Below are 23,888 nucleotides of genomic sequence, written 5' to 3' on the forward strand. Positions count from 1 at the left end.
TCGATGTCATTTTTTAGGTACCATAATGGTAGAAATACAGCCCATTTTGGATAAAGGTCAGCCTGACTTCCCAAAGGGCACCTTTTCACTCCATTCTAAACGTCCCTTACATTCTAGTTCATCTCCATATTCCCATGAAGGCTCCCAGACCAATACAGGTTCAGGAAAGCACTTCCTTGTCTGAATTCATGGCAATTATTGTCTGTGTCACTTGTTTGGAATTAATTATGTACCAGCAGTCCCCAAATTAGGCTTATAATGAAAAGTTTACTTGTACTTTCATTGTTTAGAACTTAGAATAAATGGTGATTGAATTTCCAGCTGGTCCACAGAAGCCTCTATAGCCTACAATGTATTATTAGAGTTATCATTGTTCCTCATTCTTTTCAAGGAAAATGTGGCCTGACTTGAAGATGCTGGGAACAGAACTCCCCCAGAATGAGGCTCCAGACTCTAGGAGAGCCATCCTTAGTGACTTGGCGTGGCCTCCTCCCTTTTCTGTGCATCACTAGGAAACATTGTCACTGCCAAAGTCACAGGAAGAGAATCCCTGAACATCACCCATGAATGAAATCCTATGCTTGTGGTTGTTCCTGCAAAACAGTTATTTAATGGGCCTTCAGCGTTCAGAAACGCCCCTTCTTAAATGTGGCACTGCTTACATTTATATTACAATTTTAATATCTTAAGATAATCTTCACAATTTGTCTTCCTTATGTGTAGGGGCCACATAAGATGTTCCTTTGTGTTATGCAAAGCATTCAGTGCACAGCTAAGTGCATAAAAGAAGCCCCCAAAACATTTATTGATCCATAACTAGAGCTACATGGAAAGCAATTTAGACAAGAGCTTAATCATCTAGGCACTATTCAGCATCAAGACAGATAACCTCATCATCTCAGCTGCACCTGGTTAGGCATCTTCATCCTCAGTCACATGGCTCAGGTGCCTCTTCAAAAGGATGCCCTAATCCTGGCTTGTCTCTTTGGCTCCTAGATCCAAGATGTATAACCTTGACTACTCTCCTGAAGTGGATTTAAACATGGCTTTGACATTACACATTCTAATTTGGATGCTGAAACCTAGCTTATTTCGTTGTCTGTTCACTCTTAGTTTCACTGTTTCCTAGAACCCGCTCCCCTGCTTTAGGTCCCAACAGCTAGCAAGTATTAGACTAGGATTGGAACCCAAGCAACCTGGCTTTGGAATCCATGTTCACAAACACTGCTTGTTACTGCCTCTCAATAAACAGTTGCCAGCAGATTGAGTGAAATGAAAGTAATAATAGCAAGTTAGAGCAATAATGTAGTTGCTTTACCCAGAGGCAAGAACAGAATTGTAAAAATGTCTCAATCTGTGTTTTATGAATGTCCCCATTTACATTCCTTAAGGTTAGGACTTCTTTCATTTTTTTCACTGCATTAAGTAGAAAAAGCCCAAATTTTCTTTAGAGTAGTGCTTCTCAACCAGGGATATTTTAAGCCCCAGGGGTAATTTGACAATGTCTGGAGACATTTTTGATAATCATCACTGGGGCAAAGTTGGTTGGGGAGTTAGTTTGCTATTGGCATCTAGTAGGGCAGAGACTGAAGATGCTGCTAAACATCCCACAATGCGCAAGAGAACCCCCACTCCCAAAGTATCAGGCCCAAAATATCAATAGTGAACGAACTTAAGAGAATCTTGCTTTAGAAAGATATCAGGTCTAATTACTCAGAATATCTCTGATGTGGTTCACTTCTGACAATACACACAGGAAAAGGAAAAAAAATCAATCATTCTGCTTGAATCATTCAGATTCACCTCTCTAGCAGGATAAAGCACTGTTTACACAATCTTCAAAGATCTGTCAGTCACTGTGAACATGTTTAAATGACATAAATCTGAATTGAGACTCTCACTCAACCAACTGCTAAATAAAGGATACATCCTACCCCTCAAAGCTACAGCAACTTTAATTCTCATAAAATGAGAAAATGATTAAGAACAGATACAAGCTACCAGTTAGCATGCAGGCTTCCTCTTGTACACAGAATTTTTCTTTTCCCTTCTTTCTAATTGGCTCAGGACAAGAGATTCTGGTTATTTAAATCAGTGGTATTCTAGAAATCATAGTGGGACCTCACGTGCTTCTCCAGATAAGCATGCCCAGACAGGGCAAGAACTTGCTCCTGTGTGGACTCTTGACTAGTTTGTTGAATTTAGCTGAAGGTGAAGAATAGTAAAAAAAAAAAGATCTTCGTTCAAGTGTACCATGTTTTGAAAAATATAATACTAGGAGAAATCCATTATACATTTGGAAGAAGAGTTATTAATCACTTTGAAATGAGTACCCTTGAATTTTGAGTGTTATTTCAAAGATACTGCACATTATATGATCTAAGCTATAACTAGAAAATAACAAAACACAGATATTTTAGAATTTTACAATTCTTAAGGGCTGTTTTATGTGCCAGGAATAGAAATAATGATGCTATTTAATGACATAATCTTAGAACCGAGGAAAGACAGGGCATCCCGCTCTAAGTCACCTGTCACACACCTCCGCTGTCATTCTCTAAGAGTCCCAGGCACCCACACTCTTCTCAGAGTCCCAGCTGAAGGGAAGTCATCTGAGTAAAGCCACTCCTTCCCTTCAGGTCATTTTTCTTTAGGGTGCTCAGACGCGAGAATTGCTACCCTGGAATCAAAGCAGTCGTATACTCTATTCCTCCTTCCCCGAGTCCAGGGCCGTCCTACGAGGAGAGCCCCGCCAACATACCTGTTCTCCTAGATACACCCTTTTTTGAAGATCTTCCATGTATAATTTTTCACTACTCAGTACTTGTGGCAGCATCTTTGTAAGAAAAGAGATGCCAAACTCATTAAATCAAGGCACATGACTAAATATAAGAATCAAGATGAAATTGCTTTGAAGTCATTTTCAAGTTAATAGAGCTCTTATGAAATCACATGCTCTCAAAAAACAAAACAAAACAAAACAAAAAAACAGCTACCTTGGGAAGTTTCCTGAGTACAGACGGAAAAGAAGAGACTTTTGTCATGATTTCAAACACCCTGTGGTTACTTGGGCTATTTCATAGAAGCGCTCTTCTGAACAGCAGCTGAATCCCACCATGCCCCAAAGAAAGCACTGTGGCAGATCTCTGTCTCTCTCCTGTATTTCTGCAGCTTCATATCTTAGATGGGAAATTTCACGTCAGAGTTTTACATAAAAAGTACTCTCGGATTTATTTGCTTTCAAACATCACGAAGCTGCAACAGAAACTGGTTTGGCACTTCACAGGACTTTATACTCATAAAGTTCAATATTTAGGGGTCAAAGACTCCTTAAAAAGGCTTATGCAGATTAAATACATTTAAAATAACATGATATAGGTGAAACAATGAATTATAATTTTATGCTTCAATAATTTTTTATGTGCTTGTTTTTTAAAGTATTTTTATTGACATAGTACTCACATTCATTTTTTGAAAATAAAATCTACTAAGAGCATTCTCTATATTTTTTCCTTATTTCTGCATAATTGTGCTAATTTATTAGCTGGGGCAGTTATATTTTAAATGGCAGTGCATATATTTAGCAACATCATTATGCAAATTCTACCATGTTTATGATTGTAAATATGTAAATATTCTTTAGGAGCAGTCACTTAGCATCTACTCCTGACACGATTTTTGGAAAATTCTTCTGTTCTTGCTGAAATGCTCAAAATTTACCCCTGAATTCACTTCTCTTCTCAAGGTGGGGCTCATAGTTTTTATTCACCAGGCAGAATATTGCACACTGGTCAAATGTGTGGACTCTTTCATGGACCTGGACATTCTGTGTCACTTAGTGGCTTTGTGATCTTAGGCAAGTCACTTAACTTCTTTGAGCTCAGTGTGTGCATTTGTGAATTGGGGTGATGGTAGCACATACCTCACTGGGTCACACTGATTATATCCCATGATGTATAGAAACAACTTAACACAGTGTTTGTCCCAAAGGGCCAAAACACTGGCCCTTGGTAAAAGGTTCTCAATAATAATTCTTCTTCTTAAAGTAATAGTACTTACAAACGTAGTGCCTAGCAGTACTGCACTTTGGTCCAGTCATTAAGTCTCTAAAAGAGTTCAAAACTGCAGTGGAAGATGAAGTATGACTAGATAGGTAACTAGGGGGTGATAGGTGGCAGTGCTGGTAGCGAAGTTTTCAGACTCAAGTTCTCTTTACCAGAGAATCATTCTATATGCACTTTATCCATGTGCCTGGGTTGAGTTGGTGAGTTTGTTTCAGTGTTTCAGTAATGGAAACTCTCAGTGTTGAGGAGGATGTGTGTGTGTGTGTGCATGTGTAGGCCTAAGGAGAAAGGAATCTAGCCTGCTCAAGTGTATACAAGCTCTCCAATCTGACTCTGAAAATAAGCTGATTAAAAAGTGAGAAATCACCTAGGTGAGATGTGTGAGATACAATTCTTTCTCTGCTATTTCACATTTCAGGGAATGAAAAAAATTGCAAACATGTAAAATAATATTCATAATTATAATCATATGTTAGAATATGGTAGTGATAATGACAGTGTATTTTAGGTAAACATTAATCTTTTCAGTCAATTTTTCTAATACTTGTTATTCTAGAAATAAGATAATTTAGAATTTCTAAAAAGGGTGTCTAACAGAAATCCACAGAACTTTTCTGAGCTTTGGGGAAACAGAAACCTAAAGAGGAAGCAGAAGCCCTGAAAGGATACTGATGCTACTAAGGCTGAAGCTCTTCAAGACTTCGATCCAGTACAGAGAAAATTCCACATATCAGCAGAGGACTCTTTATTTTGTTCCTTCCCATAACCAAATCCTATAAAAAACTGGGTTCAGTGATGCTCATTAAGTTATATACATGTGGTAACTGCATGCATGGCACTGAGCGAGGTGCTGGGGAAGAAGTCAGATACCACCATGGACCGAGATGCGCCTACAGCCCAGCAACATGGAAACAGCTTAATATGATCCACCATGGAATCAAGCTCTCAGTGCTCTCCAGCCTACGAGGTGAGCCAGCACGAGGTGCATGGTGATGGTGGGGAGGATGGATTCTGGCCTTCACATTATATCCTGAAAATACATAGTTTTGATTGTTTCTTGTGCTAAATTCTTAGGACTCTTAAGACCTATTCTCTAAGTGACCCATTTTTCCTGACCAGCCCCTTACAGCCCACTGCAGAGGATGCGTAGCCCATTCTTTGAAGCACAGGGCACAAGCTTCTGAGACTCAGGCACATCTTGGTAGATTCCCCCCAGATGTGGCATTGGTCTGTTCCCATAAGCCTCAGTATTCATCCCACAACCTCGGTTGTCCATGGCCATAAGAAGTATCCTTTTCTTGGATTCTTAATATTTCAATTCCTAAAGCCTTTGGAAAAGAGGGAATAAATAGTTTTCCAATCTTTAATTTTTTTAGTCCTACATAATCAAACCAGTCACCATTGTTTTTCTTCCCCCCAGTTGCACGAGAGGATTAAAATCGTTAGTGTGTTAATGATGCCCAAACATCCACATTCATTCTCTTTCCATCCTGCAGGAATCTGTCTGCTGTGACTGAATAGATAAGAAGAGGCAGCCTTCCCATGATAAAATTCTGCTAATTAGGACAGGACTTTCTGATTTGGGTGTGAATAAGTAAGATAGAAAATTTATATTTCATTCACAATTTTGGCATTCTTTTTATAAGGTAATGTAATAGCAGTAAGGGATATTGCCATTTTTAGTGAAGAGAAAGTAAGACTGGTTCTTAAAAGGTACTGAATAATTAAATACCTAGATCTTATTTTTTATATTTCTGAATTTATATATGACCACTGGTAAAAGGCTTAATCTTTTTTGAACTCAATTTCTTTGACTACATTTTTTTGTGATTATACTTAGTATGTTGATTTTCTTTAACCAATTCAGGCAAATGAAATTCCCTCTATCAAAATTAGCTTTTTTATGACTATATGAACTTCGAAGAGTTTTTAAGATGTAGTAGGAAGGTTCTGGACTGGCAAATTATAACTATATATATATATATATATACACACACACACACACACACACATATATATATATATATATATATATATTAAAAAANTATATATATATATATATATATATATATATATATATATATATATAAAGAAATTAAGCCCTGGCTGGTGTGGCTCAGTGGACCGAGTGCAGGCCTATGAACCAAAATGTTGCTGGTTCGATTCCCAGTCAGGGCACATGCCTGGGTTGTGGGCCAGGTCCCCAGTAGGGCGCATGTGAGAGGAAACCACACACTGATACTTCTCTCCCTTTCTCCCTCCTTCCCCTCCTCTCTAAAAATAAATAAAGAAAAGCTTTAAAAAAAGGAATTAAAATGCCCAGAGTGCGTCATTCACTACATAATTTTGCTGATCTTAGTATTTACTCTGGAATGAGTATTAAATCTAAACCATCCTATTTTTATGCAAATTCATGTTTTATCACTCTAGATGACAGTCAGTAATACATTCTTTCTATTTCCTAAAACCTGAGGAGAAAACAAGAGAAAACACAAATTGACCTTTCAAACAGTTATACCATGAACCACTCACTCCTTGTCTCCTGTGGCAGGTCAATTATTATAAGCTTTTAATGTATTTTTCTGAATGATTTCTGCTAATCATAATTTTCTTCCAAATTATTCAGATGTAGGTAATGGCGATGCTGTCTGACCCATGCTCAGCAGGCTCGCACTGACCACTCTAGGTGTGTCTGCCCTCACAGCCACGGGCTGCCTCACTTGATGCCCCCTGTGCCCTCAGCAGCACCCACGAGGCACACTGCACAAGGCTGGGGCCCAGCTGGTATCTGTTCTCTTGGTTTGACCTCCGAAGAGCAGTGCTCAGCAACACCCAGGCATATACCATCCTCGGCCACCCTCACCACCTTACCTGGTCTCTCTGTCTTTGGGTATCGTAGCGGTGCTGTAAGCAAACATTTGCTTCTCCACTAGAGGAGGACCAAGGTCCACAATTCCTGATAGTCCTGGAGTCCGTGGCTTTTCAATATACACCAAGGTGCCTGCCTCCTTTTTGTAGGCCTGGCGGCTGGGCGAGACGCGGTCTGGCTGCATGGTGTGAGGGGGTCCATGGGCATTATGGTGAGTATGCATGTCCATTCTCATGTCACTGACCCGGTGAGGAGAGGCAGGGGGCGTTTTGGAGCCCAGCGTAGGCAAGTGGCTATCTGGATACTTCCTTGATTTCTGTCTGTACAATGACTGCTCCATGTGCATTTCCGCTTGCAAAGAAGGGTTGCAGTAAGCACTCGCTGACCGGATTGCTGTGCGGTGATATGCAATGATGTGGTCAGGGACATCCAGCGGGTGCCCACCATGGGAAGAGGCTATGCTCATCCTTCCTTCGTGATACAAATAAGGATCCGCGTAGAAACCCTCATTTCGGTACATCGCAATGTTCTTGCCACTCATGTCTTCATCTGGCTTTACATCTCTTCTTTCCAAAATGGCGCTTGGGCTGGGTGAGATGGATCTGGAGACGGGCAGACTGGAGAGTCTGTCCCTGGGGATGGTGGCATTGCCAGGGACCAGCATGGGGCGGGTGCCCCCATAAGGAATTCTGGATGGGGAGGGCGGCATGGAATGGGGGACAGGGGTGGAAGGCGGAGAATTTGGAATGGCATGGGGTAGATGAGCTGTGGATCCAGGTCGAGAGGAACCAGGGCCATCTCCTCTTGCATAAACAATTTCTCTCTGCATCTGAAAATAAAAAATGAGAAAATTTCCTTTGATATTCATGTTTTTAGAGAAGATTCCATGTGACGGCATGGCTTCCCTGATGCGGTAGGCTGAATAATGGCCTTTGTAAGATGTCCATACCCTAATCCCTGGATTCTGTAACTATGTTCTCATATATAGCATAGGAACTTTGCAGATGGCCCCCTTTAAAAATGTTGAGGTGGGGAGATTATCCTGATAGGCTTATTGCAATTATAAGGGTCCTTATATCTGACAGGGAAGCAGAGGGACGTGTGATGACAGATACAGGGTCAGAGAAACACTAGAAGATGCTCCACCACCGACTTGGAAGATGGAGGAGGGGCTGTTGCCAATGAATGCAGGCAGCATCTAGACGCTGGAAAGGGTAAGGAAACGGATTCTCCCCTGGAGCCTCCAGGAGAAGTGTGGCGCTGCCAACACGTTGCTATTGGCCTGTGAAACCCATTCTGGACTTCTGATCTCCACAACCATAAGACAATGCATTTGTGGTGTTTTAAGCCATTACATTTGTGGTGAGTTGTTAATGTAGCCACAGGAACCAAATGCACCTGATATAGAACTCAAGGTTGTGGGAAAAAAATAGTGCAGTGGTTTAAATTTTGAGATCATAGCTTCTTAGAAACACTTAATAAATGTGTATCAAAAGTGCTAAAATTATGTTTTCTAAAACTTGTTCTAGGCATATTTTCTAGCATTGGCCCTGGAAAATAGTTAGTATCTTTCCCATCTTTCCGAGCTGGTACAATCTAGGGACAATGGCCGGAGAGGAAAAGGACAGCATGGGGAAGACCTGAAGGGAAGTTTCAGACTCACCATCTCTTTACTTGAACTGAACCTATGAGAAACCAGGCTCTGAGAGGTTGGGAGGAAATACGAGGAGGTAAGGGTGCAACAGGACACAAGGGGGTGAAGAGGGAAGGGAATCTCAGGAATGGAGGGGAGAAAGAATTCCAACAGTACATTCCGTGGGGCTGCCATGTGACGACAAGAAGCCTGCTTTGGGTTGGCCGTGGTAAGCCCAGTACTTCTTGCTCAGGCAGCAGTGACTCCTGGGCTGTGTCGTTACCATCATTTTAGGAGAGTGGGGACTCCCACAGGGTCTTCCATTAGCTCTTCTTTAGAAGAAACAATGACTAACATCAATGGCTCAAGAATCATAGTTACAGAGATCAGATTGGTGGTTGCCACAGGCAGGGGGTGAGGGGAGGATGAAAGTGGTCAAAAGATATAAACAGGTGGTGGAAAGATACAAACTTGCAGTTACAATAACAAATTAAATAACTCATGATGGTGTAATGTGCAGCATGGTGACTGTAGTTAATAATACTGTATTGCATATTTGCAAGTTGCTAAGAGAGTGGTTTTAAAAGTTCTCAGTAGAAGAAAGAAAGACTGTAAGTATATGAGGTAATGGATGTCAACTAGACATTGTGGTGATCCTTCCTCAATATCCACACAGGTAGAATCACTATGTCCATCTGAAACTAGCACAATGTTATGTGTCAATTACATTTCAGTAAAAAAAGGAATCGAGTTAACGAGGAAAGGAAAAACTGATTTGCAATTATACTGCTGTGTTTAGAAGGGGCAGAATAAGAAACACACAAATTAATTCAGGATATGAATGTTTGATACTCTTTGTTTTGGTCAAAGCCCAGGAGGGTGATGATGTACACTGAGACTTTCCAAACGGATACAACGGAAGGGACTCACAGGCTTGGTTCCTCCCGAGACCACCCATTAAGTTCATCTGTGCTGCCACAGGAGCCCACATTCCCCTCCAGACTCCTGGGAGGCGTGATAAACAAGGATAGCATACGTGATTGGGGGTAGGAGGAGGATTAGGGGGGAGGTGGGCTCAAATGGATGAGAACTAAGATGAGCAGCTGAGAGCCCCGTAGTGTGGGTGATGGAAATAGAAGAAAATGCAGGGGCAGCAGAAGAAGGCTGAAAATGAAGCAGAGCTGAATGCCCTGAATACATACCGATTTTTCATCTTATAAATTCATTCGATTGGTAAACAGTATTTACCAAGCACTTGCTGAGAACCAGGCATTATTTTAGCATACAGCTCTACAGAGCCCCCAGTTCTCACCCTTAAGAGGGCGCTCTTGCGTACATGTCTCAGATGAGCATGCTGGGAAGGATGGTGGGACTCCCACGCTTCCTTGTTTTGTCTCTGGAAAAGATCCAGCAGTGCGGAAGCCCTGACCCAGGAGTTTTACACATAATGGACGGTTTTATAATAGGAATGAATTAAAAAAAATACAAGCAAGATGCAAACATGTGCGTAACAACTACAAGGAACCCCTTCAGGCTACCTTATCTAAGCACCATTGGATTGGCTCCTTAGCCCTATTGGTATTGGCAGGGAGCTACTGTTTCTGGAAACCTCAAAGTACACAGGCTCCTCACTCGCAATTACAACTTTATTTCCACTCCCTCTGCTTCCCAACACACACACACTGTCCTACCACCACAGGCTAATCAGTTGCCCCTCTAAACTGCATGTGGGGATATCCTCAAGCTGTCCTCATCCTGGGGACTCTCTCCCCACTTTCCAGCCCTTGTGGGTCCAAACAGAGGCTGAGAGTCGGGGTTGGGCTCCAGGTACGTCTGCTCCAAAGGCCAAGCTGGTCCTCTCTCAGCTCGCTCCCTTGACCCATTGTGACTCAGCTGCTCAAGGGCACTCCCAAGGTGTGATGTTTTCGCTGTGTGATAATGCTTTCAACCGTGTTCCAGAATGGTTGGAGCAGCCAAGTGACAGAAATCTTGCAGCAGAGCAACATGGAGGGTCCGTAAATACCTTTCCTACTCTATCTGCCACAAGGCAGGCAAGGCTCACTAAAAAGAAATAACTACCAACTTGAAGTCTAAAGACTTCTGGGCTGAGTCTGATGACAGTAACTCAGAAACTGAAGCTGCTTTTATATCCTAGGAACAATAACACATCTACTGGTGATTTTGATGACTAATAACAGCTGTGGATATAAAGTCCTTAAACAAATTGGAACAAAGAGTAAGTAAGGTCTGGCTCAGCGGTGAGCAAAGCAGGCCTTCCCAGATCATCAAATACGAGGGGGACTGGCTCAGCCAGAAGGGCGTTTCTGGCCAAATTCCCCACGGGATCAGACCACACAACACGGTAATGAACCCAAACAAATGTAAGGATAAGTTTATCACATCAATTCAAACATGCCATGATATGTAAAGTGTAACAGAGTGCTCAAGGTGCCTCAGGTACAGCAAATGGTAGGCACTATTATCATTATTCTTGATTCCAAAAATTGAAGCGCATTTCAAATGTCCAGAACCAATTTAAAACAAATAATAATCTGAACTGGGTTAGTCACTACTCCCTGTTTCTTTCCCTCCTGATCTGGCTTCAGCTGATCTGGCTTCAGATTATATCTTGATTTGGGAGATCCTGACACCAATTAATACACATTGAATATGCCCCCCCCCCATTTTCTGGTAAGAGAATAAAAAGAGACATCAAGATTCTGAGGAGTATAGAATTATCTAGAAAGTTAAAGAATATTAATAGAAGAAACATATAAACTTCATTTCATGAAAAGTTGAGTAAATTTGTTTTAAAACAAAAGGATGCTCATATAGATTATTTTATTATTTTTTTTCCTGCATAGGTATTTTAAAAACATGTTTGGTGAAGTGAAAAAAATGGTTAGGATGTATATTATATAACTAACTTTTAAAATAAAACATACAGAAAATCATTAGACTTTCTTGATGTCATGTGTAGATGAGTTCAGAAAGAGATGTAACAACAGTAAGTCTAATATGCAGTGCATTTGGGTTGGGAAAGTGGGTGACTAGTCAAATTATTTAACATTCAGTAGCCAGAATCACATGGGTACCAACCAACCAGAATGGGAACTCAGTCAATGAGGATGGATCCTAGCCACAAACAATCAGTATCATGTACCTGATGGTAATGCTGTGTATCACCTCTGCTTTGTTCACTTCAAAATAATCTCGCCATCATCCAGCAGGGCCACTGGAAGAATCACTGTCCACCTGAGTTAACCACAGTGCAGGTGGATACAAGCATTCAGCCATGGCAGAACAGGTAGGTAATCTAAAGTTGAATGTCTCCATCAGCACAAGTGACTTAGAGGTTGGAAGCCTTTGGCAGAATTCTTACATTGGTTTGCCAAGTTATGACTGACTTTCCAATACTGAATTCTAAAAACCCTGGTAATTTCATCCTTGGCTCTACAGAGAGCCCAAGGAGAGAATGACATGCTGTTCCCATTATATAGTGGGAAATGTTTTAAACTTACAACTAGTATGAACCATTAAGATTGGATAACTAAAGGATACAGATCCACCAAAGGTAACTCACTCTCATGATGAGGCCGAAGGTATGGATGGGGAGATGAGAAGAGAGAATCCTTTTGAAGTCTTCAGTGTGATCTCCCATGAAGACTATTGTTCTAAGAAAAAGTAGATTTCATATACTGCAGGAAATACTCATTGTCTGAATCTATCATTCAGCGGCCCCCCAACATTTTGGCACCAGGGACCAGTCTTTCCATGGGGGAGGCGTCGGGGGAGGACAGAAGGCGGAGCTCAACCAGCTTCCTTCCAGGCAGGTTTCTAACAGGCCAGGGACAGAATCAGTTCTCGTCCAGGAGTTGGGGACCCCTGCTACAATTCAGTCTTAAAAAATCCCAGCCTTTTATGTTAGTGTTCTTTCAATGGAGGTGTCTTCCCAGAATCAGGCACCTACACAGTTTCCTTTTGTTTTTAACTGTTTCTTTTTGGGGGGGGTGGCAAATGAGTGAAAAAAAATGGCCTTAAATACATACTGGGTTTTTCCTGCACTAGTACTCAAAGTCAGTCCTTTTAGAAGAAAATTATATTAAACTTTAAAAGTAAAATAAATAAGCAAAACTCACACATATCCACACAGTTGCTATGCACCTTAATATATACTTGAATCCTTTATTTTCCCACCAGAAAATACTGGTGCCAGATTGGTGGCACCAATCTCTCTGATGCCACCAAGCTACCCTGCCATCTCACTTCTCTTACTACATTAAACATACCTAAATATGTTATATCATTGGCCCTTCTGGTCCACAAAATTTTAACAGTAACATCTTTTTGTGAGCTCTAAAGAATTTCATTTTACATCAGAAAAGAGAGGACCTACACACAAAAGTAAAGGTTCTTTGAACACCTTACCAGAATACAACACAGATATTCCTTTGCCTACCCAATGGCCCAGAGAAAACATTCCTTTCTGTGCCCCAGATACATCGTCAGTGTATGGACACGGCAGTTCTCCACTGTTCATCTGCTGTGTTGGGCACAGAATCCCCCTTTTCCCATCGCTGCCCAAACCACGGCTGCCTCTGGGTTGAACCCTTCCAGTTCTTGTAAACAGCACAGTTTCTTCCAGAGCCCAGCACCACGGCCCCAGCTGAGGCTGCTGTCCCTGACCACAGCTCACAGCTCAATGTGCTTTTTGGCCTGAACTTCTTAAAACAGGAAGAAATCTGGGGTAGTTTCAAATGAATCGCCCAAAGTTTGAGTTAGAAATCCTAACATATACCTATCGATATTTTGTTTCCCCCAAACATTGTAAGTTAAAGCAACTATTATTACTCATTGAGAGGTTTCTCGAATACAGGATAAGAGGGGGGAAACATCTTAAAATTGTTTCTGAAAAAAAAAAAACTAGTATAAAAAATGTTTATCTTAAACCATTCTGGGAAAGAGTCTCATGTAATCACATCTTTTGTGGAATATTTAAAATACACATATTGTTTGCAGAAAGGGAATATTATGTACACTTTATTTTATTTTAAACCCCACCCTCTCAAGTCTAGAATTTCTAAACATCCCACTCTATCAGACTACACAATGAAGTAACTGGACAAAACTGAAGAGGATTCTAATGAGACTCCCACCCACAAAGAATTAAAGCGACTTACTTTCTCTTAAGGAAATCACCTGCGTAACTAATGCCGTGAGAAATCACATTGGCTCAGCTCCCAATTACACGATTCCTTTGTTTGCTGCTTCATCTAAATCCTTAGTTCCACAGTTGAGTATTTTAGAGTTTTCAGAGAAGAAATCGCCAAGAAATGTCCCCCCAGCTTGAGTGTTTGTAACCAGTAAAGACCATCTTGTTCTGCTCAGTCGTCTAAAAGAAGCCGCCACAGGCATGGATAAAACGCCGTCCTCCCTGTGATAAGCCAATTTCTCCTCCCCTTGGAAATTAGTCACTAAATAACCTCAGCCCACATCCAACCACGGGCTACTGCACGGTGACTCAGTCCTTTAACAATTGCTTACATGGAAAACACACACCAATGAACAAACTCTGAAAGACCTAGGTAAATGGGATAACAATGAAGGAAACATTGCAAAATAGATTTAACTGAGGCAAACAGGATCATTAAAACCAGCAAACAACCAGCCACCAACAAGGGAAACCATCAGAAAACCCAACACGTTAATTACCCTCAGGACCAACTCACAGGTCAGTACTCTGTGGACAGAGGGTGCTCCCAGCACCCCACACCTGGTCTGCTGCCAGACTTTGGAAGTCTCTGGATTGGCTGCGGAAGGAAATGGGAGCCAATTCCCCTGGTTTATAACCCCGGAGGGAAAACCCGAGGGAGGAGGCGGTCTGTCTACTCATTAACCAGACTGGTTTTACCAAGCTGAACTTTGGGTAGCAGCCATTAATCAGTCTTACACAGTGCCAGGCAGGCAACTGCAATCATTCTGGAAAACATACCTGAAAGGAGAGAAGACAGGCGGTGGCGGCCAACGCTTAAGCACAGAGGGAATTTGAGAAAGGAAACCAGAACCTTTCTGACCCACCCTCTACAAGATGGGGGAGAAGGCCAGGGCAGTCTTCAGCGACTTCTGTGGGCAGCCGCTGTCAAGGCAGCTGTCCTCTTCCAGGCGAATAGGCACAGGGATGAGTGTGTTCCCAACGAGAAGGGGCTTGTGCAGTGCTCTGCCGATGACAGGTATGAACACACAGCTAACAGGAAAAGAGGCATTTCCTTAGCCCACAGGTAGGCTCTGTCAGTCAGCCGTGCGTTCTGAGTCCTCAGGGCCTGAATGGAAGGGAAAGCTATCTGAGGGGCAATCTGGCAAAAAAGTCACCCAATGCTGGGCTGGAAGCCTCCCCAGCCTCAGGCCACACCCCGTGACCATGCTCTGGGCAGCCTGCACATTTTTCAAACATTTCAGGTTTTTAGAGGTTGTTGTTGCTGACCAAAAGCATTCCATGACGTGTCTCATGTTCAATTTCAGTCAGCATTGCAGGTTTTCTCAAAAAACGGTTTACTGCCATCGAGACGCTTTGTGGCTATTAAGGGAGGGAGAAAACAGAGCACATGACATCGCCACCCTCCTAAGATGTCTCATTAGAAACAATGTTTGGATGAAGTGATTGTTAGAGGTCAGACAAGAGAAGATGCAATAGGAAAACCCGTGTTTTGCTTTTTAATCTTAATCAGCTGGAGTTTGTTATTTCTCACCAGAGTGTGGGACGTGCACACCACCAGCCCCAGATGCCTCTGGTGTACATTTGGCAGGTTTTGTTTCTTCAGTCCAAGGGGAGCTTTCCAGGAAGGTGGAGGCAGGAGCTGCTGTCCCACGTCTGAGAAGGCCATGATTCCACCCGTCGCATCCCTAAAGACCCTGATTTTGGCGTAAGACATCCTAACCATCAGGCTCTTGTACTAATTTACCCATCGTTTATCTGCGCAGGGCTGCTTGTTAGAGGGAACAGATGTGAAATATCTGGGTCATGTCCCCTTCTCAGGGAAACAGAAGCTCTCAGCTAACCGCTGTTTGGCTGAGTGCATCATGCCACACAACATTTTCATCATGTCAGCTCCTTTAGAGAGAGCTGAAGGCTTCCACTGACCCTGATACCTGGTAAGCAGAAGGTGCAAGGTAAGAGAAGATCTGGTTCACCTCTCCCTCTTCCTTCCTGTTAGGTTCAGAACCATTCCTTTTTACTTTCAAAATGCTCCTGAGTACTGTCTGCAGAGTACATGCAGCTCCATCATTACCAGAGCAGCAATTCACTGTCAGAGTTTGCATGCCTGCCCAATTCTACGGTGAATCAGGATGAGTTCAATGCCCTCTAGTAAGAAGCATGCAGCTCACCCAACAGAAAAAGGAGGCGGTCAATATACTAAGGGCTGCCTGAGGAACAGGCAAGCTGATTTCCTAAACACTATCCTGGTGCCATGCAGGCCTCGGCTCCAGCTAAGTGGCGGCTGCTCTCCAGAGGAGGGGTTTGTTGGGCTAGGTCACCACAACCCAACCACTAACACCCTATGCTCTGGCTTCCTGATGTCACCAGACCCTCTTCTGTAGAGCCATCCTTGGATGCTGCAGCCTCTGTGAACCTGCTCTTCCCAGCCAGGTATAGAGTCCTACTCTTCATTCTCCCTCTTCCTTTAACTCACCGACTGTTCCTTTAGTGAAGTGGAAGCAATGCATGTCTTTTGAGTTACTGTTAAGCAAGGACATGCCAGAAAATTCAGCATTACCTCAACAGGAAATACTTTTTATGCTCTGGTAAGGTTAAGAATCACGAGAAATTTATTCCCATTTCCTTCTTCTTATTATTCATTTCTTCATTAGCTTCCACAAAATCATATATGCTAAAGGAAAATCTAAAACGTGCTTATCAACATGAAAATGATATTGTGTTGGGAAGTGATCATAATGTTAAAAAAAATTTCAAGTTCCTACTGTTTACACCATTAAAATTTGAAAGATGGTCATTTGTAAGATCTTAGCAAATCTATTAATATTTCATATGATCATAAATGGAATGTTGCCCAGACAAGAAACAGACTTTTGCCAAAATTATTTAATTATTGGGAAAGAGATGGTCCCGTCAATGGTTAGCTTGTGGCTATATTTAAGGTAATCATTATTTGCACAAATATTTTGACACAGGGGACTCTGCTGGGCCTTCCAGTACCAGATCTGACTTACTTAGTATTTTGTCCAATTATGATGAAAGATCTCAGTCTGGAACACAGTGAAGAAGTAATGTTAAATAAATCACTTAACTTCCACAACCGGTCACTGTAGGACAGACAAAAGAAAATTGTTCTTGCACTGACACTCAATCTTCTGCTGGGATACTCCTGCATTTTCCAGGCCAAGGACAACCCTCTTTTGTACCTAAAATAGTTGCAGTTTGTAAACTGATATCTTCTTTCCACCACTTGCAACAGATGGTGCAAATAGTTTTCTCATGAGTTATTCCCATCTCTGCACATCACCCATTTCCCGGATGGACACTGTTCTTTTAAACGGGAAACGCTTTCGGTGTTCTAGGTTTGTTGCTGGTAGCAATTCATCTCTTTTACTCAAACATAACTTTCAGTTCCTTAGACTGTATTTTTCTTTTTATGACAGTTCTCTAAACTCCTAGTTAACTTGTCAACATACATTCTGCAATATATAACATATTGCTTATTTATTTATAACATTTCTTATTCTACAATACAAAGGATTTATTTGTCCCCCCCACCACACACACACACAAACACACACAAACGATAACATCCAGCAGTTTACAGCTTGCACAGCACTTTCAATTGTGATTGCATTTCATGGGCCTCAGAAATGCGAAGGTTAGGTGTACTACCCCCATCTAAATGAGTAGGAAATGGACATGTAAGGAGGTGAGAACCTTGCTTAAGATCCTATCACTACTAAGGACTGAAGCAGTAAGAATGCCATCTCCAGCCAGGCCACAGTGTCACTGCTCCTTTGTGTTTAAGTGTGAGACTGCATGTCCTCAGGACAGTGGGAGCTGCTCTGAATGGTGTCCCCATGCCCTCCCTACTGGGATCACTGAGGGTTTATCTGAGTTTGGACCTTCTGTGTGGAGCATGGTGAGCTCTGTGGGAGAAGCACCTCATTCACTTCGCTCACAGGTTGAGGTTTTCATGGCAAAGGAAAGAATAACTGGGACACGGTGAGCTTAGGGTCTAATTACCTAGGTACTTTCTTGATATACTAGTAGGCTTTATCATCTTGCCTCAACATTAGCTATATTATTTATATTATTAATTATATATCCTATTTAACTAATATACATATGGTTATATATTATACTTGCATGTACTTATATTCTGTATTAGTAATTAATTATCACTATGTAAATATTTCATTGCTAGTGATATGGGTAAGTATGTATATACACACACAGATGTTTTCATTAGTCGCAGACACCAAATTATTTGTGGGACAAAATATCCAGGCTTTATCTGTTAACACTTGCTATCATTATGACCGCAGTCCTGCTACTGGGGGACATTCCTGGGACCACATCTCTCAGAGACTCTGAACCGCTGCGGAGGCACTACACCTCTGCCACAGTGCCCAGTGTCCTTCTTACCTGGCATTAGGGAAAGTGATTAAGTTGATTACATTATAAGTGAAAAAAGTTGAAACTTCCAGTCAAGATGATGGTGTAGGTAAACATGGTTTGCCTCCTCGCACAACCACATCAAAATTACAACTAAACAATAAAACAACTATCATTCAGAATCAACAGAAATCAAGCTGAATGGAAGTCCTACAACCAGAGAATTAAAGAAGAAAACACACTGAACTGGGAGGAGGGGAGGGGTTGGAGATGTGGGACAGGCTGGTCCCACACCTACGTGTGATGGATAAAAACCAGGAGGGGTATCTCAGGAATGAGCGGTCCCAGCCCAACACAAGGCTCCCTCCAGCCCAGGCTCCCAGTGCCAGAAGGATCAGTCCCCATAACCTCTGGTTGTAAAAACCAGTGGGGATTGAGTCTGTCTGAGACAAAAACTGCTGGAATCTCAGGCAGTTACTCTTGAGGAGCCCATACACAGAGTTACTCAGACTCACTCCCTCTGAGCTCCAGCACAGAAGCAGCAGATTGAAAGGCACCAAGGACATCCTGGGAGGGACTGAATTGGCCAGCATCGGGGCAAGAGCTAGGGAACAAAAGTATTAGCAGAAGACACTTCCTCTTATGAGCCCTCACCTGACCAGAGCCACAGAGCCAGCAGGTAGGTGCCATACCTAAGACTCCATCAAACTGGCTCACAGTTCCCCTGACTCTGGCGATTCCCTGAGGTCCTGCCCCACACAACTTTCAGACCCATTCAAGCTGTTTCCAGTGGCTTTTCCATGCAAATGGCTTATCTTGGTCCTTGCTTCAGATTTTCCTAAATTCTCTCAAACAAGCAGTATCTGGCTTCCGTGAGCCCAATACCCCTCTCTAAGTTGCCTCAGGCCCAGCACTAGCAGCAGCTGGCCTTGGTTTACAGCTTGGCCTCGCATAGTCACCTCCAAGCCTAGCATAAGTAGCAGCCATCTGCAGATCACTTTGTAGTTTATGCTGTGTGACCCCAGACAGAATAGAGTCAGTGGTTATTCTTGGACATGCAAACAGCAATAAAATCTCAACTACAACAGGAGGGTGCATATAGCCCACATGGTGGGTGCATCTTGAGTACCCAGCTTAGACAATAGGGGAGGGCTGTGCCACTGGACCCTGCAAGACACTTCCTATATTAGGCCACTCTACCAAGTCTGGGAGATGTAGTAGCAGCTCTACCTAATACAAAGATATAAACATGGGGAGGATGCTAAAATGAAGAGGCAAAGAAACAAGGCCCAAAATGAAAGAACAGAACAAAAATCCAAAAAAGAGCCAAACAAAGTAGAGATAAGAAATATACTAGGCACAGAGTTCAAAACACTGGTGAACTAAGTGAGAATTGGAGCCAAGAATCAAATCAGCAATTTGGAATATGAAGAAGCAAAAAAACAAATGTAATCAGAACAGCAAGGAGAAAAAATAATAAAAAAAAATGAGGATAGTGTAAAGAGCCTCTGGGACAACTTCAAGCATACCAACATTTGCCTCATGGGGGTGCCAGAAAGAGAAGAGAGACAGCAAGAAATTGGAAACTTATTTGAAAAAATAATGACAGAAAACTTCCCTAACTTGGTGAAGGAAATAAATATGCAAGTCCAAGAAATAAACAGAAAGTCCCAAATAAGATGGATGCAAAGAGGCCCACACCAAGATACATCATACTAATATGCCAAAGGTTAAAGACAAGGAGAAAATCTTAAAGCACCAAGAGTAAAGCAGTTAGTTACCTTCAAAGGAATCCCCATAAGACTGTCAGCTGATTTCTCAAAAGAAATTTTGCAGGCTAGAAAGGATTGGAAAGAAATATTCAAAGTCATGAAAAGAAAGGACCTACAACCAAGATAACTCTATCCAACAAAGCTATCATTTAGAATGGAAGGACAGATAAAGAGCTTCCCAAACAAGAAAAAGCTAGAGTTTGTCCTCACCAAACTAGTACTATATGAAATGTCAAAGGGATTTATGTAAGAAAAAGAAGAAGATAAAAATATGAACAATAAAATGGCAATAAATACATATCTATCAACAATTGAATCTGAAAAACTAAATAAACAAACAAGCAGAACAGAAACAGAATAACAGATACAGAGAACATTTTGGTGGTTGCCAGATGGCAGAGGGTCAGGGGAATGGGCAATAAGGTGAAGGGATTAAGAAGGACATGTTGGCAGTTACAGAATAGTCATGAGGATGTAGAGTACAGGATAGGGAATAGAGTAGCCAAAGAACATATATACGTGACCCATGGAAATGGACATCAGTGTAAGTACTGCCTAAAGGAGTGGAGGAGGGTTGGGTGGAGAGTGGAAAAGGGAAAAAAATTAGAATAACTGTAATAGCATAAGCAATAAAATATAGTTAAAAAATCAAAATAAAAAGTTGATAAAAATTATTTAGCTTTAGGATAATCATCACAATATAAGACTTAAAAACTATATAGTAGGTTGATGATATATCTTCAGCATACCTAAACTTAAACAATAAATTGATGACAATCTATATAATTTTATGATCTACAACTACTGCTTAAAAACATGGATATTTCTTTAAAAAAAAAACACTTCTTCAGAGACTGCTGCAGAATATGGTAGTAAACATTGATGAATGGTAGATGCCAAGCTTGAAAACAAATGGTCCTTTATTCGTGGCCTGTCACCGTCCTCTCACAATGCAGCCACTCAGATCTCAAGACTTCCCTTGGATCCTCTCATCAAACCCTTTCTCATGCTTTAAGCAGCCTCAGCTTCTAAACACCGAGCATTTCCAGTAGGTTTAACCCCTTCAGGTTGGCCCCTTGTCTTTTCTACACATCTCCTCCTTCTCTCCTCAGAGCCTTTCGAAAAACAACTCTGTGGACCTGGGTTAAAATAGTGGCCCTTCTATTGCAATCATCCCATGGCCTGCATTTTGCTCTGTTTTTATATCAGTTGCAGTAAATCACGTGCTGGTTCTAATACCAAGTAAGAGAACACACACACGACACATAGTAAGCTCTGTTGGCAGAACCCATTTTAAATGAAATTTTATGGATGGCTTTTGATGAACGATTTTTCAGTTGTGCATTATTTTGATCCTTGGCTGAACAACATTAGCCAATGTGTCAAGAAAAGGAAGGGTTGTGTGAAGGAAGAGCCCCAGAGAATATCAGTGAAGGACAATAATTTAACAAATCCACCCAGTTCCATTTTGCTTCAAAATAAACATGAAAAAACAATGATGGAAATCCAGATCAAAACAGTCCTTGTGCCAAGTCTTCCTGGGTTCAGAAGAGACACTTACTTTCCTCTTTACAGCAAGTTTTGAAGCCAAAAGAAGTTCCATGGGTATCCCAGATATATTGAATTAGTGAACTGGGAAGAGTTGTATAAGACTGAGAATAGATGTCATTTGTTTTATAATTATATAGGATCATGAACTTTCCCAGTTCTCCTTAGTTATAAAATAATTTAATGGGTTCCATGTTTATAAATTAAATGAATATACTTTTGAAAATCCATTTGTTTTCCTTGAGTTTTGTTGGAGTCTGTGGCAGAAAGCACGAGAGTACCTGCTAGTCTGGATCAGATGAGCGGCCCCGATGCCCCCACTCGGGGTGTCTGTTTGTAGTCAATGCAGCATCGTGAAATGGGACAAACACTAAACAGGGAACCATGGAACCTGCACTCTGGTCGACATCAGGTTAACATCAGGTTTTGAACTATACACAAGAAGTCTGATCTAGACTGTCTCTGAGGCCCATTCCAACTATAACATTCTGTGGGATCACAGAATATTATTAAGTAGCCACTATACGTGCAAAGCCCAGAGTTAGGCTGATGACAAAAAAAAATCTGTGAGACATAATTCCAACCTTTGACAAACTAACACTCTAGTAAAAAAAAATGAGGCATATATGTGAATATTCAAAATAAGACAAAGCAAGAATACTTTGGCAATGATCAAATGAATGCCATAGTCAAACACTCTTGGAATCTGTAGCAGAGTAATATTCTTCTGGCCAGAAGAGTTGAAGAATACTTTTCTGAAGAGGTGAGACTCAAGTGAATCCATACATAATGAGGAGAATTTCAATAGGTAAGAAAGAGTTTCCTCTCTTAGTCATTCAAGGCCGGGAATAAGGCTTGGTCAGAGTCACGAAGTGGGGAAGTGCCAAGCACCTCGGGCAATGGGCTGACCTCTGACCCAATCACTAAGCTACTTACTCTGGGGCAGTGCTTCTCTAACTGGAGGGAACATCAGAATCACCCAGAGGGTGGAGGCCAACAGAGCAATGGGCTCCACCTCCAATGTCTGATTTAGCAGGTCTAGGTGGGGCCCAGGAATCTGTATTTCTATATAATCCCCCAGGTGGTGCTGACCTGATGATGGTCCCGGAACCACACTTTGAGAATCACTTCTCTAAGGATTAGAGAGAAGGGAGAAACTCACATCAAAATCTCCATTCAACTGTGGGCCTAGTTAAGTCCTACTTTAGAAAGCTGACCTTACTAAATGGATGGTAATCATAATCACCTAGAATTTTTTCATCTGTACATATTTGCAACAAAACTTGCTAGGAGAAGATGGAACGAGGGAAAGGAAACTCATATTTTTGGATACTTCCTTGTTTGCCAAATGCTTTGCCGAATTTTCTCATTTAATCCCCAGCTCGTTCCCACCTGGTAAGTATTATAATCCACATTTTACAGATGAAGAAACTGGGGCACAGAGGCTTCAAATATCTTACCCAAAGTCAAGGGACAGGGCAGGGATCTATGAAGGCCAGAACACTCTTGCACTCTAGTGTGAAGAAGTCAGAATAGAGGCCTGACCTTCCTTTGGCACTCTTCAAAGGAGGGCAATAATACGACCAATATTATTTCTGTCTAAAATCAGGTCCAGAAATATCTGACCAGAGTCATCCACATTGAATGCTGCAGGAGGTACAAGGGAAGTAGAGCAGACCATGTTACTGTTATCTACAAATTTGGGAGAAACTGCCTTCCAAGCTACCCATAAGCCCCATAAGAATGCTCCATTTCAAAGAAATACCTTTGTGTTATCAGTTCAAATATCAAGTCAGTCAGCCAGTCAGCCAGCCAGCCAGTCAGTGGACAAGTCTCAGCTCAGAAATCTGAGCTGGTCAGCAAAATCACTGCTTCTCCTTATTTGGGTAAATAACAGCCCCAGAAACAGCCAGTTTGGGAGTCATGCATACCCTGAGGCCTGGTTGGCAAGCTTCTCCCCAGCCTGGCCTTCCCATGCAGTGTCCATCAGCCAATCACTGCTTCCCCACAGGTTCCCATACTGCCAGGAGCCTCCTCCTCAGAAACAAGATCTGCATCCCTGCATCCTAATGACAAACTGCCAGGACTTTGAGCATTCCTGAATCAGAGGAGCTCATGAGAAAAATGATGGCCACTGGTTCAGTGACTCTATGTAAATAAGTCTGACTCCATGTGACAAAATGCCCACATTCAGCACAGGCGCAGCCATTGTCTAGTATCTTCCCCCAAACACTTCCCCTGACAGGAAAGAATCCTCTGTCCCACAAGAGGTGATGCATGAGGAGAAAATGCCTTGGAACCCGTGAAGCCACCTATGAAGGTTCGTGATCAGCAGCAACAACCTTCAAATCCCTGCAAAGAGAAACAAGCTCCGGACTGACTCCAAAGT

The 23,888-nt window shown here is 41.9% G+C and overlaps 1 protein-coding gene across 19 annotated transcripts in view; it reads right to left on the reverse strand.

The window, feature by feature from the left end:
• The window catches only part of KIAA1217 (KIAA1217 ortholog), a 299,231-nt gene that overhangs the window by 59,244 nt on the left and 216,099 nt on the right, over window positions 1–23,888 (reverse strand). For 17 of the 19 annotated variants that reach the window (XM_037037195.1, XM_037037194.1, XM_037037191.1 and 14 more), the window contains one exon: window positions 6,936–7,762. In XM_037037195.1, coding sequence (XP_036893090.1) covers window positions 6,936–7,762 — 827 coding nt within the window. Of the gene's footprint in view, window positions 1–6,935; window positions 7,763–13,746; window positions 14,011–14,295; window positions 14,401–23,888 lie in introns of those variants that run through there. The other 2 variants (XM_037037189.1, XM_037037188.1) reach the window with 2 other exon arrangements.

Source organism: Sturnira hondurensis, unplaced genomic scaffold (genome assembly GCF_014824575.4).
Source record: "Sturnira hondurensis isolate 20B ecotype Veracruz unplaced genomic scaffold, ASM1482457v3 Scaffold0022910, whole genome shotgun sequence".
NCBI lineage: Eukaryota > Metazoa > Chordata > Mammalia > Chiroptera > Phyllostomidae > Sturnira > Sturnira hondurensis.